The sequence below is a fragment of the Falco naumanni genome, chromosome 4, assembly GCF_017639655.2.
Source record: "Falco naumanni isolate bFalNau1 chromosome 4, bFalNau1.pat, whole genome shotgun sequence".
Taxonomy (NCBI): Eukaryota; Metazoa; Chordata; class Aves; order Falconiformes; family Falconidae; genus Falco; species Falco naumanni.
The window spans coordinates 59,796,348-59,815,332 of record NC_054057.1 but is presented as its reverse complement, the minus strand read 5'-3'; the positions used below and the strand labels follow the sequence as shown (position 1 = coordinate 59,815,332).

The 18,985-nt window shown below is 48.9% G+C and overlaps 2 protein-coding genes across 5 annotated transcripts in view; both read left to right on the top strand.

The window, feature by feature from the left end:
* The window catches only part of GJC2 (gap junction protein gamma 2), a 38,416-nt gene extending 28,634 nt beyond the window's left edge, over positions 1-9,782 (top strand). For all 3 annotated transcript variants that reach the window (XM_040592238.1, XM_040592236.1, XM_040592237.1), the window contains one exon: positions 3,567-9,782. In XM_040592238.1, coding sequence (XP_040448172.1) covers positions 3,587-4,834 — 1,248 coding nt within the window. In that variant the 5' untranslated portion in view covers positions 3,567-3,586 and the 3' untranslated portion in view covers positions 4,835-9,782. The remainder of the gene's footprint in view (positions 1-3,566) is intronic.
* A 3,769-nt stretch (positions 9,783-13,551) lies between these two features.
* On the top strand, positions 13,552-18,451 carry IBA57 (iron-sulfur cluster assembly factor IBA57). Of its 2 annotated transcripts, XM_040592659.1 has the most exons (4): positions 13,552-13,631; positions 13,779-13,897; positions 14,706-15,052; positions 16,304-18,451. In XM_040592659.1, exons 1-4 carry the CDS (start codon positions 13,626-13,628, stop codon positions 16,693-16,695), a joined length of 864 nt encoding a protein of 287 aa, XP_040448593.1. In that variant the 5' UTR covers positions 13,552-13,625; the 3' UTR covers positions 16,696-18,451. The 2 variants fall into 2 exon arrangements, with proteins under 2 accessions (XP_040448593.1, XP_040448592.1); XM_040592658.1 differs by having other exon boundaries at positions 13,553-13,897.
* The last annotated feature ends 534 nt before the right edge of the window (positions 18,452-18,985 follow it).

Here is an 18,985-nt window from a genome sequence, read left to right as displayed (position 1 = left end):
ACTGTGTCACTTTCCCACTGCACAGAGGAATTAAGTCTGAAGCACACAGAAGATGTAAAAATCCCTTTTCTGTGCTTTGGCAGTTGGTGTGGTGAGGAGATGAGACAGTCTTTTCCCAGTACCATCTTATTCATGAACAAAAGCGATGTGAACAGATCCCTCCTTGGAAGCTTGTTTGCCTTATAATTGATTCCAAAATAGAACGATGTACTACACCCCCCACGCCCCCCCCCACCCCCCAAGCAATTAGAAGCATTGACATCACATAATCTTTCTAGCCAGTGAGTCACAAAAAAGCACTGGAAGTTTAACCAAACTGATTGTGGGAAGGTTTTTAAACTCATTTTCTTCAGCTCCTGCTTTCAGATACGGTGCCAGGAGAGTGGGTGGACACACAGGAGTGTAATGTCAAGGTGTGATCATACACAGAGGCAACAGCGGGGTCCCAGGGATGCAGAAACAGGGTGAGGCTGTTTCCGGCAGATGTTCCGGCAGATCCAGATGTGCATGGGGGGCTGAGCCGCAATGTTAATGGCAGGACTGACAGCTCAGGCTAGTGGCTGCTAACCAGATATCGTCTTCTCAAAGGAATAACCCGCCACTTCTGTTGTTTTGCATTTTCTTTCCATTTCCTTGACTCAGGTTTGTGAGTCTTTTGAACCAGTGCTGCCCGGTGCTCCTTTCAAAAATGTATCTCCCAGAGGAGACAGTGGGTGCTTTGTTAACAGCCCTGACTAACAGCAGATCAAAACTTGAATATTTACTCAAAAAGCCATCATTACCTTGGTCACACCTTCCCTGCTGCAGCAAACAGCTGTTGGGAGGTGAGTCTGAGCTTTGGGAATTGTGTCCTTGAGTTACAATTGCAAAATGGAAAATTATCCTCAGTGTAGAGCTCATAAACCCTTTGGGTGAGCCCTGAAGTTATAGATGAACTGCTCTACAGGGCACTTGAAGCCCCTGTTTCAGAACAATTTGGGGCTTGTGTCTAATTGGGAATGCTCATGGGAGGTGGTAGGCAGCTGAACACCCGCATGGGACCAGCCAGGCTGGAGCTGATGTGTGCTTGGCCCAAGCCCCAGCCCTGCCTTGGCTGGACCCGGATGCTCCACAGACAGATGCACCGTGTCCCACAGTGGGCCATTGCTGCACACAGCGGGGTCTTCCCTTCCCAGCCCCCTGTCAGCTGGAGCTTGGCTGAGTGCCCAGATGAATCCTGCAAATCATTTAACGCCCCATTTTGCCCATATCAGAATGGGGACACAAAGCAGAAGAAGGGTTAAAGACACTTTAGAGTGTATCCACTTTAAAGAAGCAAAAAAGGCACTCAAAGGGGATGCTTTCCCATCTCACCCCTGTATAAACCCGATTTCCTTAATAAATAAAGGTCTATGGGGACCGCTTTCCACGTTCTGCAGTGGCTGAATTGTCCTATCTGCAGCAGCATTTCTGTACTGACCATAAGGTCCGAGGCACTGCTTTTGCAGCAGGAGATGGGGGTTCTGGTCCCAGCAGCTTTGAGCGCTGTTGTTTTTTGCCAGGTGAGTTAAGGGCAGAGAAGAGAAGTTCCACGCCTCTTCTTCTGGCTCATTACCCAGCCTGGAGTAAGCTGTTTCTTTGCTCTCTGCCTCAGTTTCTCCAGCTACAGGACAAGAATAACACCATCTGCAGAGTGCTCCCACAGTCTGTCTGGCGTGTGAAGACTTGGGGGTTTGGGTTCGCAGAGGATCTGTTTGATCTGGAAATAGCAGGGTTAGAAAATTCCATCTGCCTGCTCTTGAGAGCCCTCGCCAGCGGAAGAATTTCACTGTATCTTGAGCCTTGGACCATGCTGCTACCTCCTGGGTCAGTGTGAAGGCAAGCACAGAGCAAACCAGCATTGTTTGGCTCCTGTCCTAAGAAGCAGTGTGAGCAAAATCACATTCCAGAAAGGCTTGATACAGAGAACAGAGCAAGGCACACTTCCCTTCTTGCTCCCATGTGGGGCTGTGCCCATGGCTGGTGCTGGTGGCTGCTCCCACCCTGCACCTGGCACAGGTGACAGGCTCAAAGCCCAGCTTGTGCCATAGAAACCCTAGGGCATAATTTTGTGTCTCCATATAAAAGTGGTGCAAAGCCAGGTTAGGACCAGGCTCGTGTCTCATGGCATCATTTTCCCTCCTGGATATCTACCTCCACACAGCCATGCTCACCTGAGCATCATGGAGGGGTAGCTTTGATGTCCATACTCTTTCAACATATGGAAAACAGCTCCTTTCTTTTCCTCTGCATGATCATGGAGGATCGTGGAGGACCGCAGGGGAGTAGCCTGTGCTGGGCCAGCTCCTGCTGAGCCATGACACCCCATTGCCATGTGCTACCCCACACTAACTCGCTCCTGTCCATGCTCATGTGCTTGGCTCCTGCGTCTGCCACCAATACCTCCACTCTTTGCTTCTGGGTGCAGTGGTTGGCATCAGTTCATGGGTGAGATTTAGGCTCGCAGATGCCTAATTTACTGCCTGCCATCAGGTGTCTGCGGGGAAACAAGATGGGTAAACTCCACAATGAGATGGAGGCTGATTCAGAGGAGGGATGCAGGGCAGCAGAAAGGATGAGCCCGTTCTCTGCTGCCCTGGGGTGAGAGCCCCACTGTTCTCCACCGCAGTGCTCTGTGGGTCTGGGTTCTTTCCCTGTTCCTCTCATCTCCAGGTATCTGTCAGGGCTGCTGCCAGTCAAGCAGTGAAATTGGCTCCTGCCTTTAACGATGCATGGGGTCACCCAGGGAGCTCGGGATGAGGCCCCGTTGCCAGTTAAGCTAAACACCAAATGGTTATTACAAGCTCTTCCTCCCCAGCTGTCCAGGTCTTCTAATAAATGCATGGTTCTCTCTGAAAGCTTTTCAAGGTTTATTTTTAAAGCAGTCTGCATTTGATTAAACGTTTGTTTTGTTTTGTTTTTTTCAAAAGGAACTTAAAAGGGCCATCAGCCTGTAAACATAAATATTCCCATTCTTTTGCTGATTCTTTGCATTTTTCTGGGTTTGCTAATGAAAGATATTTCAGCAGTGCAAGTCTCTGCGATGGGGGCAGCATCCTCTACTCCCGCTTGCAGCTCAGGCACTGAAGCCCATGGCGTGCAAGCAAGTTAAGCACCTTTTTGTGCTCAGGTGGCTTTCATGGTGCCTTGCATTCACTTATACAGTCACCCAAAGCCTTCTTGCAGCTGAGCAATGTCTTGAAACAGGCAACAAAGTGGGTAACAGTGAATCTAGTAGGTGCTGTGGCTTGTTGTGTTATTGATCTGTGTTTATCTAGTGCCACCAGGTATCCCTGCCTCCGATTATGGTGGTGTGGTGCGTCCCCACACTGGCCGTGGCATGTCCCCGATGCTCCACTCTCCTGGGCAGCCCTGTGTCATGGTCCCTTACAAGTCCTGGGGAGAATGGGTGGCAGCAGTGAAGGATGCCTCTTGGAGATAAAGTGACTTCATCTGTCACAGATGTGCCAGTGTCACAGCTGTGTCGCTGACTGCAGCCACCGACGTTGACTCACGGCTATGTTTTTTATTTCCCTGTCATCCTGCAGGTTATAACTGAGTAGCCCTTATGACCAACATGAGCTGGAGCTTTCTAACCCGCCTGCTAGAAGAGATTCACAATCACTCCACCTTCGTGGGGAAGGTCTGGCTCACCGTGCTCATCGTCTTCCGCATTGTCTTGACAGCGGTGGGGGGAGAGTCCATCTACTCTGATGAGCAGAGCAAGTTCACCTGTAACACCAAGCAGCCTGGCTGCGACAACGTCTGTTACGATGCCTTTGCGCCGCTGTCACACGTTAGGTTCTGGGTCTTCCAGATCATCATGATATCCACCCCTTCAGTCATGTACCTGGGCTATGCCATCCACAGGATCGCCCGGTCAGCGGAGGAGGAGAAGAAGTTCAAGGGATTCAAGAAGAAGAAGCAGTTTGCTTTGAACTGGCAGGCAGTGCGCAACATGGAGGACCCGATGGAGGCTGACGAAGAGGAGCCCATGATCTCTGACGACACAGCAGAACAGGAGAAAGCCAAAGCCAAGCCCAAGAGCAAAGAGCCACAAAAGCATGATGGGAGGAGGCGCATCCAGCAAGAAGGACTGATGAAAATCTACGTCTTCCAGCTACTTACCAGAGCTTCGTTTGAAATTTGCTTTTTGATAGGGCAGTATTTACTCTACGGTTTTGAGGTAGAAGCCTATTATGTCTGCAACAGAGTCCCCTGCCCTCACACTGTGGACTGCTTTGTGTCCCGGCCAACCGAGAAGACCATCTTTCTCCTGGTGATGTACGTTGTGAGCTGCCTGTGCTTATTGCTGAACATGTGTGAGATGTTTCACCTGGGGTTTGGGACCATCCGAGATGCCATTCGCAGCCGGAAAATCAACAGCTTTAGGCAGCCTCCCTACAATTATGCCTACCCAAAGAACATCTCCTGCCCTCCTGAGTACAACCTGGTAGTGAAATCGGAGAAGTCCACCAAGATCCCCAACAGCTTGATGGCTCACGAGCAGAACCTGGCTAACGTTGCTCAGGAGCAGCAGTGCACCAGCCCGGATGAGAACCTCCCGGCAGATTTGTCCACACTTCACAAACACTTGCGAGTGGCCCAGGAGCAGTTAGACATAGCGTTTCAGAGCTATGGCAGCACCCAGGGCAACACGCAACCTTCTCGAACCAGCAGTCCCGCCTCAGGTGGCACGATGGTAGAGCAGAACAGGGCCAACACCGCCCAGGAGAAACAAGGTGCTAAACCCAAGACCTGCTTAGAGAAAGGGAGCTCAAGCAGTAAAGATGGAAAGACGTCTGTATGGATATAGCTTCGTCTAAAAGGAGAAAGGGCATCGTAAGCGGGGTTTTTATTTTGGTTCGTTTCTGTTTTCAGTATCGTCTTGCATTCATTTCACAGGGCACAGGCGCAATTCTTATACGCAAGTCAAAAGAGAAAAGGAGTTTCAGACCAATTTAGTGTTGTCTTCCAGTGCATTTACAAAAGCCATTTCTTCCCTGTTTCCAACACGTTCTCCAGCTGGAAACCTCCACTGAGCAATAGCAAACCCCCCTGCATCTCCCACCCATATGGTCACCACTGGAACCCCCAGCAGAGACTGGACAATGTGCTGTGATGGGAAGCGGAGCTGCTGGTGGCTCAGGAAAGAAGTCAGGCCGACAGCAAGCAGCTCCCCTCCTGCATGACAAGGCTAGAGGTCTGACAGTGTTTAATTACTAAATATCCTTAATCAAAATTAATTTCTGATCCATTGATAAGAAGAGGAAACAACTGACATATTGCATGAACCTTCAGGACACACTTACAGCTGATGTCCTGCCTGAATTGTTAGATGCTCTAGCAGGCATTGCTGGAAACAAAGGCATCATTTGATGCCACAAGCCACGAGCCGGCACCCACATCAGGTTATGGGGCAGAAACATAGTGACTGTGTTACATGGAGAGACCTAAAAGCATAGCACAGTGCTGAAGAAGGTTTTCATCTTTTATTCCTCTGCTTCGAAGCAAAAAGCAAATACATCCAAACATTATGCAGCAGGAGCAAGCAGTGACACTGCGTCGTACCAGTGCCTGTGTAGCGCTTGCTACAGATGCACTGGGAATTGTTGCAGTTAGTGTTTTTAACAAACTACTGTTTCACATCATCAGAAAGTGCCTTTATGCAACCAGGAAAACAAAATCATAAAGGGTTTAGACTTCTTTATTCGCTGAATTCTAGTAGAGATTGGAAGATCAGCATTGGCAAATTTGTTTTTCTGTTTAATCAAACCCTTATAAATAGTGGCAGATGGCAGATCTATGCATAGTGTGTCTGTGATGTGTGTGTGTACATGTATGTATATATACAGACACATATGAACATGTGTGTGTGAATATAGACCTAGAAAAAGATATATAAATGTAATATCAACCCTCTGGTAATTTCACCTCCCCTGGAAAAACCCAGCTGGCCCAGGACCGTGGCTGATCTCTTCCTGGAGCAGTCTGTAGGCTTCTGGCCTACAGCCTCACCTGGGGAACTGGCCGTTTTCACACACTTGCTTGTCTGGCTTCAGTGGGGACAGGACCAGGACAGTAGCAGGAAGCTTTTCCCTAGTTTATGGGGAGCTTTTTTCAGCTTGGCTTGGTTTTAGGGTGGTTTTCATGCAGCTACAGGAGTCTGGGGGCATTTTAAAATTGAACTGCAGAGCTCCAAGGGTCCTGCTAGTGTTGAGGATGTGCTTTGTTGTGTGGTTTCATCCCATGTCTCTTGCACATCTGCAGAGCTGTGGCTTTGTTCCCCTCCCAGTAACACAAAATAGAAAGAATACATCATCACTGGGAGCAGAGGGAGCATCTCCTGCCAAATGGTAGAGGCTGAAACCAGTAACTGCCCCATTCTGCCATGTATCAGAGCAGGTCTGATCCCTGAGATGTTCCCAAGATGCTTGTGGCTTGGCAGGTGCTCTCATGACCTCCGAAGAGTCCAATGGTTGATTCACCACCATGGAGAACCCAAACAGGCAGAGCCTTGAAGATCAAGCCTAACACAAAAGAGGTAAATCCTCACTGAACACAGCACTGTCCCTGTGCCAAGCTGTTCCTTTGGGGCTGTGCCAGCCACCCAAAGTCACGTACAGGTCCCTGTGCCAGTATTTCTTATCCATTGGATCTATGTGACTTCCTGCTGGGCATCTTTCTCATGTCCTTAAGATCAGTCCCTGAAAGCCTTGAGGCTGCCCATTCTCCAGGTGGCCAGGCCCTTTGGTCATTCTGGGGAACACACAGAGAACTTGGGTATGGCCTTGACGGAGCTGTGCCGTGCCATGCCATTAGAAAACAGCGCTGGCAGCGAAAAAGTAGGTTTAAAAAGAAAGCAAAGAAACATTGTACGAGGTATTCAGCTGCAAATATTCAGTACAGCTTTGTGTAACAGCCTAGGGAACACCTTCAGGCTTGTTCCTGGTCCTGCTGAAGGCATTGGTAAAAAGCCTGGAGTGCCACCTGCTCTTGCTGCTAGAGACCTTCCCCTCAAAAATGGACAACAACATCCAGGAGGAGGATCAGTGCATCCCCCCAGCAGCAACGGTCAGTAGTAACACACACACACGGCGTGTTACTGCCGTGAATTTTGCACGAAAGGCTCAGAAAGTTCACACCACAGTGGTGGGGAGGCAAACATATCCAGCTGCGCTGTTTGTCCTTGTCCCACATGCGGGAACGTGTTCTCCTGAGCTGGGGCTGTGCCAGGCAGTGCAGGAGAGGCTGGTTGCTGATGGTGCTGCTGTCATGAAGATGATTGCATGCAGGTCCACAGCCCAGGGCTGCTGTGGAGGAGAGCAGAGGGCAGAGGTGCTGGTGGGTGGAAATTTGTGCCCTATTAATTACAAGGCACAAGCTTGTCCTCCACACCAGTGTGACTTCTCTTTTACTGCCAGTCCTGTGTCCCATGGGAAACAGTGTGTATTTACAAGGAAGGATGGAAACTCTGAGGAGAGTGATGGTTGGATGCTGCCTGGGTTTTTCTGATTCCTTTTTGATGAGCAGCAATTCTTCCCATGCAATGCTGGAAGGCACTATCCTGTGCAGTCCATATTTCAGATTTCTCCTGCCCATACCAGTGATACCTCCCTCAGCCCCAGACATGGCCTGAGCGTTTCCTGATGACTCAGACCAGCCCCTCGGCTCCTGCTGACCTGCAGATTCACCAGTGAGCCAACAAACACAGGGATGTGCCTCCCTTGCTCTTGCTTCAGGAAACCATCTTGGCAAACACCTCACTGTGGGGAAAGCGGAGGGTGATTTTAAGCCAGAAACCCCAGAACCTGGTCACAGAGACCTGATGGACTCATTAAATCCATTTTATACCCCCTGCCCCAGTGATACAGCTGGTCAGTGCCCAGTAAGAGATCCCAGGGCTCCACGGCTGCAGGTTCAGAGACAGTTAGAGCAAGAGGGCTGGAAAGGACAACGATCCTCTTGCCAAGCTGCCACCATCAAATGACTCCTTAATGGCTAACATGAACTCCTCTTGCTGCAGCCCCTGGTGTCTCCTCTCCTCAAAAGACAGAGAAGATCTTATGCCTTTAACATCTGCAGAAGCTTTTGGGTCTTTGAAGACTGTTTTCCTCAAGTCTGCTTTAAACTATACAACTCCAGCCTCATCAACCTTTCTCCAAGGGCTGCTTTTCTAGTATGGTTTTCCTTGGTGTCTTTGAACTACCACCAGCCAGTCCACATCTTCCCAGCAGTGTGGCAGTGCTGGTCCTTGGGCCACCTTCCCCTTCTGCTCCTCTTCATGTGCCCATCTGCCACTCTGGTCCTCCCCCAAAACCCATCTTCTGCAGGCATGGCAATTGCTCCCCTCTTCAGATGTCTGCTTGTACAGTTGGGATCTTCCTGCCCTCCTCCAAACTGCCTTTTTATTTTCATGCCGCAGACCCGGTGCACCAAGGGGGTCTTGAATGATGTCAGTCCTGCAGCAGATTTGCAGCCTCCTCCTGGCTGGTGTCACCATCACATTTAATATGCACATGCCATTTTCCATAGTGAGAGTCAATAATCGCAATATTGATGACTACTCCAAGCAGGGCAGACTCTTGGGTGATCAATACAACCTCCTCGTCAGGCAGGGAGACAGGGTAACCACTCTCTCAGCTGTCCTAGCCAGCCCCGCTCATCTATCATGCTTGCAATACTTCCTTGCGTAAAATGCTTTCTGAATGGGAGCTGATCTTGCTTTCCCATGTTTTCCAACCATTTTGATAGGGACAGAAGCACAAGGGAACATTCCCAGTGGCACTGCTCCAGTGTCAAGGGCTGCCTGGGAAAGATGCAAAGTTGCCTGCAAGATCCCAGCCAGCCTGGAGGACACCACTGACTCCTCTGATCCTGGGGAACAGGAGCTGCACACAGGAGCCAGCCTGAGTCAGACAGCCCTAGAAATAAAAAGGGTTATTATTATTATTACATATACTGAGTTGCCCATTTCTCCTCTTCCTCCTCCACTCCCTGGCCTCTAAAGCCTCTGTATGATATCATGTCTTTCCACCAAGTCACTGCCACAAAGGCGACCAACATACAATAATATCTCTGCAGGAGTGACTCCTTTCAGGACAGGAGCAAAATTCTTCTTTTATTGTGTCAGTTTGGGAAGGAAAAGGATAGAGAGGCAAAATATGCATAACCACAAGCAAAATCCCCATCACAATCATTACAAACTAAACTGACAGCTTGCTGAATTTCAATTAGATGACAGGCAATGTCGGCCACGGAAGAAATGCCAGTAGTATAATTAATGCTTTGCTTTTTTTTTCACAGGTTAGTAGTTTTGTTCACACACAAGACGGGTTTAGCTTTGTAGCTGAACTAATCCTAAATGTTGACTCTCCCACTAAACTTGGTTGGATGAAGTGCCCACACTTATATTTCTGTTCTTACCATTCAGGGCCAGGAATGCCCCACGTAAAAGCCAGATTACCTTGTTGCTTGCATTGCATTCCACTGGGAAATACTTGAACTTAACTCAAGGCCATAACCAGTTTGTGCTGTTACAAAGTTTCTGGGATTGTTATTTTTTTGTTGTTCATTTTTTTATGTACTAACTGTATTTGTACTAGAATTTTTTTGAGGTTGAATCTGTAAGTATTCTTCAGTGTAAATGTTACATCTGGACTGTAGTTAGAACACTAAACACTGGTCAAAAGAGAAAGATACATCAGTCCAACTCCTCAACTGGCTATTCCACATCCATTACTAATAAAACAGAATAAAACTTAGGTTTTGTTACAGTATGTAAAGCGTGTGACATTTCCGTGAGAAGGGTGCTGAGTGTTGATAAAAAGGAATTCTTCTCAACCTATTATTTGCCTGTTTTAGCCATGTAAGAGTTCTGTTTTCCCAGATATGGCTATAAATCACTGCAAAATATTTTTGCCTTAAGAAGTAGTTGACCTTCTAGTTGTTTGGGACGTGTTGTCTCTCTGATGAATCACTGCCTAGAATTCCTTCAGGCATGGAGCTGAAACTGCTTAGGAAAGCCTGTACTTTTAGAAGTAAGAAATCTTTGCAGAATCTGGGAGAAACTGATGATTCAAGCTGAGCAAACGATGGGAAAGCACTTGTGAGAAAGCCTGCCTTTCTGAAAAACTTCAGTCTTTGCTCCTCCCATTAAGGAACAGGATCCCTGTCCAGTTTTCAGGAAACAAATCCTGGACAGAAACCTGGTTTTTCTGTTTTTCTGGCAGTTGTGGTATCTTTGCAACTTTTTTGGCATGAGCAGGACCAGCTCCCACCAAGAGATGGAGAAGAGCAGGATCCTCTAACAAGCCCACAAGGAAAGTCAATAGTAAGAAGCACTTTAGCCTTGTAGGTCACATCCTTTGCAATGCTACGTAAAACACCCAAGAGAAAGGAAAACTTTGCTAAATAGCAAGGTGTCCTTCAAATCAGCAAGGGCTGAAGAATAAGGTGAACTTATTATTGCTGTTGGCTGTTGGGTTGGTACCGTACTTGGTCATGCAGGCACCCATGGGTGGCTGACCTTAGCTTCATGTGGGTGCTAGCCACAGTCATACAGAAACAAACCTTGTAGCAAGTCTTCCTCACCAGCAGCCTTCATCCCTCACTGTCAGGCTAGAGGTCTCTTCCCCAACCCACAGGCAGCCACATCCTGCCCCAATGGCTCAGGGGACTGGCATCAGCAGGGAGTTGGTGAGTGAGGAGTTGAGGAGCAGCCTCATCTTTTGTCCCCAGGTGACCTCCAAATTGCTGCTGCTGGAGAGTGTGGGGGGGACAGTGTCCATGAGGGAAGGCACAGCCAGAGACTGATAGGGCCCCTGAGTCTGATGCTCAGTAGAAGGAATGACAAAAGCAGCCTCCATCGGTCTGTGTTTTGGGAACACACAGCAATTGCAGAACTCCTCGTTTCTTTAGAAAGCCAGGCTAAAAATACCAGTGACTCTCCAGTGTCCCATTCTCTCTAAGATCTCAAGACTCATCTTTTTCATTAGCGGCTCCACGCTGCAGACAGTATTCCTGTCAACAGCATCCCACTAGCTCCTAATCACTCTCCCTAGGGAAATGTTATTAACGGCTCTACCTTCATTTTCAGCCCCGCTAGTACAGAACTGCCCCTTTGATGCACAGACTCACTCCTTGCAAACTCAGCTGCCTCTTGGCTTTATTTCTGCATCCAGCCAGTTGTCCTTGCAATTTTCCCCTTTTCACAGGTCTTTGCATTGCCCAGGCCAGCCACAATCCATGGTTTTCTTTCCAAGATTGTGGGATATTGTCCCTGTGCCAGAAGTGCTGCTATGTTTTACCACAACCCCACATCTCGGTGGCTGGCTGCCTGCAACTGACCTCCTGGAGCGGCTCAGCTTGGGAAGTATTTAATGTGCAGGGTTACGGCTGAATAACTGCAGCTCATGTGGGTTCATAGATGGGAGTTCATGCTTTGCACCCTGAAAACAAGCCGGAGAAAATGAATTTTATTATCCCAGCATTATCCCACAGGGCTGGCTGCAGAGAGACAGCAGGTACCCTCACGTTAAGCTACTGCAGATGAGCTATGGATGACTAAATGCCAAGGATGAGCCCTCGAAGGTGACAGCCTCAGGCTGTCCTGCTGCCGCAGCAGCCAGCAAGCCCCAGACATGGCAGGGTTTCAGGCAGTGCAAGAGCAGAAAGTGGAAAGTTGATGGAGCAAGAGGCTGCCATCAGCTTGTGCAACTGCCCAGGGACTGGTGAGGAACAGACAAGAGAATCTCTGTCCTTTTTCACCAGTTTCTTAGCTGTGAGAAGTTTCTGAGTTGCCCTACTGCACTTGCCTGGATGAAAAATGTTCCACCAAGAGGGGATTTTGGGGGATGTCCCCTTTGGGATAGGGCTTAGCCAGGGGTGTTGCATCTTGTCACCCTGCCACCCTGTGCTGCCAGCTCTTCTTCCACAAACACTGTTAGAAACGGCAAAGGTCCGGGGGGACAATTCATCAGGCTGACATGGGTGCAGTATCAGGAATAAGAGGAAGCTGTAGCTTTCATGGTCTCACCGTGACGTGGAGAGGTACAGAGGAAAGACTGGTCTCCATCAGCTCTCTGTATCTTCAGCCCTGGTTTAAAGGAAGGCAGGCTTCCTCAGCCCGGTTTTTTACACACAGCACATGCCAACAGCTGGGCAGAGCATGTTCACATGCCAAGGTCACCTTGAATCACATTCGCTGCCTGTCTTCATTTCTTCACCTGCTCTGCCTGTGCAGCTGCTTGACAAGCATCACCTCCAGAGCAGGGCCAGTGCTGAATTCAGGGGTGAACACACCGCATTGTTCACCGTCACCGGGAGTTGATCTGTCCCCCTTGCAAACAGGGATATGTGATACGGTTATCACTGCCAGAGCATGGGGGAAAGCCCAAGGGCCAGCTTGCTGTCTGCTGCCACCGCATTTGTGGCTCCTGATAATTGAGATCCTTCACTCAGGGCTCTGCCTGTCCGGATGAACACTGATGGCTCCTTTTTGCAGGGTTCATTCTGGGCCAGTTGAGGCCCTTCCCTGTAGAGATGCACATGTGCTGGTGTTGGCAGCAGCAAGGGGCAGAATGGCTGTAAACTGAATTGTGGCAACTGGAGAAAAGCAATCACAAATGACAGGCATGACTCACAGTCATTTCTTGAACTGTGGGATGAATTCCAGCCTAATGAGCTGCAGCCATACCCCAGGCTACCCAGGCCCTTCAGAGTCCACGTCCCATAGCACTAATGAATGTGCAAGAGACAAGCGGACAGCACCTTCAGCTCCATGCTTCTAACGTGATTTTGTTTCTGTGCAATGCTGCTTAGTAGAAATCCCCACTGTCAAACACTATCATTTATTCTAAAACAGAGCTACTGACAGTTTTTCTAAGAGTATTAGAAGACGATGGGGGCAGCTGATGGGTGCTACAGAAACAGAAGTTACGGGGTGTTAAAAAGGAGTGGAAAACGGGAACTTTTGGAGAAGTACTTTCCAGCACACTAGCCAAAACATCACCGGAGGAGAATGGGTATGTACCCTAGCTGTCTGAGGCTTCCAGGGGATTAAAGGCTCAGCGGGGGAAGGATGATTAAGGGGGCAGGAACGCTGAGAGCAGCCAGGACAGCAGGGAAGAGGTGGCCTGGAGGACTCATACAACAAAACTGCAGTAGGTGGGTTTGGTTTAGGCCATTTCCCGCACTCCCTCCATGGCAGGGGAAGCCGGGGACCGGTGAAGTGCTGCTGGCCCTCCGTACAGCCACAGGGCAGAGCTGGCGGGGGCTGGGACCAGCTTCTGCATTGCTGCCAACGTCCTCCGACCCTATGGCTGCCAGGCCCCTGCCTGACGGCTGCCTGGGGGCTGCCAGGCCCCTGCCCAGTGGCTACCCACTTGCTGCCAGGCCCATGCCCGGTGGCTACCTGATCGCCGCCAGGCCCATGCCCACCCGGGACCGGGCGGGGATGGGGCGGAGCCGGTGGGAGGGAGGGGCGGAGCCCGCGGTGTCCCCTCCCCGCCAGCAGGTGGCGCCGTCCCCGCGGACACACACAAGATGGCGGCGGCGGCATCGAACGGCGGCGGGACCCCCTGACAACCTTCGGCCTGTCCGCCGCCATGTTGGTGAGGGCGGGAACGGCAGCGGCGGTAACAGCCCTACCCGGGCTGCGCCGATTGTGGCGGGGCGGGGGGGACGGGGCCGCCGCCTGCTTCCCGCTGGGCCGGGCGCTGCTGGACGTGCGGGGCGCCGAGGCCGCCCTCTTCCTCCAGGGGCTGCTCACTAACGACGTGACGCGACTGGCAGCGGGCAGCGCCCCCCCCGCCGCGGCGCTCTATGCGCATGCGCTGAACGTCCAGGGCCGCTGCCTCTATGACGTCATCCTCTACAGGTGAGACCAAGCGGAGGGGCGGGGAGGGGCTGGGTGAGACCACTGCCAGGGGAGGGGGGGGGGGCGCGTCCTGTTGCTATGGAAACGCGAACGCGCGGCCTTGGCGGGTTTCTCCGTGCTCGCAGGTGGTTCCTGCGGCCATGTCACACATACTGTACGGTATTTCTGGCATAGCTTTATAAATTAACGTGCAAAAAAGCGCTTACCCTGTATATTTTCCATCGCTACCTGCAGTCTCTGTGAGTTTCCCCAACAGAAAAGCATAATGAGCTTAATAATTATATAGCGGTCCTCAGGGCAGGCCCCAGGCCTGTGGGAACATTTGGGCCCTATCCAAAACAAGGTGTTTGCGCTACCTCACAGGTGCCCAGTCACTGTCACCACCGTATGGCATGTGACATAATTACACTGTACAGCCACCTCACACGGATATGGTGTCAATTAATGAAAAATCAGGCTTGCACACACTGTCAGGTCAGGTTAACGGTGTAACTGATGGAAGGCACAGCTGAACGAAGCTTTTCCTTCTGCTGAAAATCCCCTTGCTTCAGATAAGCGTAGGGAAGACTGCGTGGCCAGACTGGGTTCTGTCCCCAGGACAGGTGAGGGCAGTATTTGCTAGAAAGGAGTAGAATGGATGGCTGAAAACATTCAGCATTTCACTATGGAGAGATGAGTGCTGCTCTTGCGTGCAGTCTTTGGTGAAATTCCCCAGATATCTAGATTTGCACCAGGATCAAGATACAGCATGTTGGCTTCTACTGCTGCAGGGTTTGGTTTTCTGACCTTGTAGGTGTTACTTTTTTAGGCTTCATAAGAGTCCAGAAGAAGAGCCGCACATCCTGCTGGAGTGTGACAGCAGCGTGCTGGATGCCATACAAAAACATCTGAAACTGTACAAGATCCGGAGGAAAGTAAACATTACCCCCTGCCTTGACCTCTCTTTGTGGGCCGTCATCCCCGGGGAGTGGACTGGAGACATTGCCAGTTCTCTCGCTAAATGTGCAGACCAGGCTCTGATTTTAACTCCTGACCCCAGAACAGAAGTCATGGGCTGGAGACTGATCACAAAGAAAGGAGCAAATCTATCGGAGATTATCCCTGGGAGTCATATTGGAAACATTCAGGATTACCACAGGCACAGGTATAAACAAGGTAAAGCCAAGTTCTGTTTTCAGTCAGTGTCACTGGATTTTGGGAAACTTATTTTTTATCACAGTTTCATGTTATTATCAGAGTCCGTACACTGATAGAGGAATAAATTATAAAAGCCTCATTGGTATGTCTCAGTGTGTTTAGCTTGTTAATAATACAGGTATTATTTGCTACTTTGAGGAAAAAAGTGATCTGGTAGTTATAATTCTGTCTGGCGGCTGAGTCAGTATTTGGGTACAGTTTCCTGTTACTAAGATTATGAGGCAGTGGGTCGGGAAGGCTCACAGTGAAAGAAAAGCAGGATTATTCATTTTCTTAGAGGGAAACTTCTGTGGTTTGAGTCATTTTGTTATTTGGGGATTACGCACAGTCTGCATGTTTTCCTTGTTGCTAAGGAAGGGAAAGAAACACCCTAACTGACTTTCCTAAAAATGTATGACTGGATTTGCAGAGTTAACTCAGAGGCCAAGGGGCAGACAGTTGATTTGAGAGGGAACTCACTCCTAGGAGCCCCTGTGCCTGCACAGAGCTGCCGTTGATTTTACTGTGTCCACGCAGATAGTAGATTAAATTAATGGGCAGACTGGAAGACAATAGTCCTCTGCTTAAACCTGAGTCCATCTGGTTCGGAAAAGCTAGCTGCTAACGGGTCAGACTGGTCTGGACTGTGGTGGTGTGCCGCCTCCCTGAAACGCCAACTGCTGTGGAAGGCTCGGTCCAACACTCCGCTTCAAAAAAATACTATTTTTGTGTCATTGGTCACAAAAAGAAGGGCTCGTTATACAGACATTCAGCATTTGTGCTTTAGCAAAGACCTTTGGCCAACTCACGTTCTTTAGCTCTGAAGAAAATAGCTCTTATTGAGTAAATTAAAGTCTGCTTGTGGGGGAGTGTGGGTGAGAAGGATCTTGCCATTGGCATTACATGTACATTGATGCCTTTGTACGGGAGTCTGCATTGTTCCAGGTGCTTTGAATTTCCACCTGTATGCTTATGAGGTGCTGTAAGCTTTGTGAAGTTAGGTTCTAGTGTGGCTCTGTTTACCCTTAAGAGTAATCTTTGCTAACCGTTTATGGCTAATGATTTCACTCAGGCCCAAACCAGAGTACTCAGAAGTTCATTATTTCACGTTGCTTCTTATGAGTTCTCTTGGTTTTACAACCTACAGAGGAAGCATACTCCAGAAATCTTAAATACTGAAAATTTTTCCACATTTACCTGTGGAAAAATTTACATTTACTCTTTTCCTAGGAATTCCTGAAGGTGTGAAAGATCTTCCTCCTGGCATAGCCCTCCCGCTGGAATCAAACCTGGCCTACATGAATGGCATCAGCTTTACTAAAGGCTGTTACATCGGACAGGAGTTGACAGCCAGGACCCACCACATGGGCGTCATTCGCAAACGTCTGCTGCCAGTCCGCTTTTCAGCTCCGCTTCCCAAGGACGGCATTCCTGAGGGCGCTGAGATCTTAACTGAATCGGGAAAGTCGGCTGGCAAGCTGCGGGTTGGAGGAAGTGAACTTGGTATAGCTTTGCTGAGGTTAGCTAATATAAATGAACCACTCTACCTAAATATAGGAGGTGATAAAGTGAAGCTCACTGCAGGTATACCCGAGTGGTGGCCAAAACGGGCTAGTAAATAAATGTTGAATCACTGTTTGCCTTATTGAGAATATATTTGGTGTGTTAAGTTTGGGAAGGTGCCTCTGCCTTCAGCTGTTGTTTGTGGTGTTTGATGGGTGTGGGTATTACGCATTGTTCAAATTGGGACTAAACAGCAGGAACCCAACCCAGCAGTGGGTCACTGGGACAGGAGGATAATCTGTTAAGCGCTATGGGAAGACCTGTAGAGCGTATGCAGGGCAGCGCAGCTCCTCCTGAGATTATCCCACATTTATTTTGGGGGTGCCATGTGTGGTTGGGTTGGATTCCTGCTAAATTTTCAGTCTACTGCTTGCTCAGACTGTGCTTCACATAGGACGCAGTGTGCATTCAGGCTGAAGCAAGCAGGAGTTTTCCCGTTGTTTGCACTGAATGTTTCTGTTTGGAATAACCATTCTGTGGTATTATAATCTTACTTTTAATGGAGACCATGCTGCTCTTGTGTAAGAGATACTCAGGCTAAAGTGTTCACTGCAAATTAGTCCTTGCATTGAGCTTCGTCTTAAACTTGCTGATTGGGTGGGTGTTTTTTTCCCACCACTCTAACTGCTAATTATGTTCAGGAAGAGGAATACCTTGTACTTGATATTTCAGACCTTGATTTTTAAGGCATCCCTGGTGGGAAAGCTCTCCAACATCCTGGTCCCATCCCCTGCCTCGGTGCCGGCAGAGGGAGCACAGCCAGCAGCAGCCAGCTCCTCTGCCACTCCTGACCTCAGTCATGCATGCTTCCTTGACTGAAAACAACTGTTTTGAAGAGGAAAGTGGTATTCTACAGAAATGACGTGCATAGTGCATGCCCTGGAGTGGCTATTGTGTTGGTGTACTGGTGCTTGGCAGAATAATCCCTTACTAGAAGCACGTGCCCTCCAGTTGCCAGCAACAGTTGAGGGGTGGATTTTTTTTTTGGCATGTGTCTTTTTGCTCTGTCATCTTGTAGAAAAACTCTCCAAACTTTCCTGCAGCCTTTGGCAGGGTTTTCCTCACTCCCTCCATAAAGTTGGTGAAGGGACAGTGTGTCCCAATCTCTGACCTTTGCTCCTTCCCTCAGCATTAAGCTGCAGTCCCTGGAGAAAGAGTTAATGCCACATGTTCTCTTGGCTTAGCCTGATGTACCCCAGTGAGGATTTTCACCATATCCTCTTCTCTGACTGCTTCACCACCACGCTTGTTGAGACCTCTCTGTAACCCCCATACAAAACACCATTCCTGCTGCTGTCTCTAGCTGAGTTTTTTTCCACCTACCATCCATCCCCTCTGGGTTTTCAGAGCAGCCCAGTACTTCAGCATTTCTTTGCTGTGTTTTTCTGGCTCCTGTTGCTCTTCTGCCTTCACACTTTTTCTTGCTTCTGCAGTCAATGTATTCCTCTTTGCTTCCCCAAAGCCAACCAGCTCTGTGCCTCCTAACCCCATCAACCTGCAGTAATTTATAGGAGCCCTATGTATTTTTGTATTACAATAAATCCATTCCGTGCGTGCTCTTGGAATTACGCGTGTGCGGAAGGGCGTGATGAAAGAGATGAACAGGTGACATCCCATTCTGACCAAAAACCTCCTGTTGCATGCACGTTTGTAACAAAAACCGTCCAAAGCATGTTCTGCCACTGTTGCAGTGTCACTGTTACTGTGAAGGAAATTTGCCTGTGAAAAATGCTCATATTGGTTAAAATTATTTATGCTTGCTGTAAAATGAATCTGTAGAATATCTCATTAAAATTTTATTGTGGCAATAATTTATATGTGACTCGTCTGAAAGAGGTGCTACCTTTTTTTTGCCTTGCGTGAGCATACACAACAATATTTTTTTCAGTTGCTTGCTGACAAGAAACACGTCTTACATTGTTCGACACCCCTTTGTCAGGTTTGAGATTCTTAACAAAGTCTTTCTGCTGAAAAAATAAATGAAACTGCAGTGCTTCACCCCTGCTGGATCCTGTGAATGTGACAAAGGCAAGACTGTGCTGCCCATGTTGATGCCGCTTTGCCAGAAGCAGCTTTTCCTCTGCCACCCATTGTGCAAAGTCTCCTCAGAATAGTTTTATTGTACCGGTATGCGCCCAGCCTGAATAAACACTACTTTTCTTCTGTTTGGGGAAGCCATGAATCTTTTCTGGCTCACACACGTTTCTTTTGTCTTCTTAATGTTATAGTTAAATTGAAATAAATTGAGTCCAAATAAATTCACTAAATATTTATTAAGGCAGGAAAGCAAAAGCAGCGCGCTGGGTGGCCAGGGAGTCGCAGCTCCACCTAAGGCTCGCAAATTCAAGC

What these genes read in the sequence shown, in the direction of transcription:
- IBA57 (XM_040592658.1), top strand. Translation starts at nt 13,626, where the DNA reads ATGTTGGTGAGGGCGGGAACGGCAGCGGCGGTAACAGCCCTACCCGGG. An exon ending in TATGACGTCATCCTCTACAG is followed by an intron (nt 13,898 to 14,705) that starts GTGAGACCAAGC and finishes TTACTTTTTTAG; the next exon opens with GCTTCATAAGAGTCCAGAAG. An exon ending in CAGGCACAGGTATAAACAAG is followed by an intron (nt 15,053 to 16,303) that starts GTAAAGCCAAGT and finishes CTCTTTTCCTAG; the next exon opens with GAATTCCTGAAGGTGTGAAA.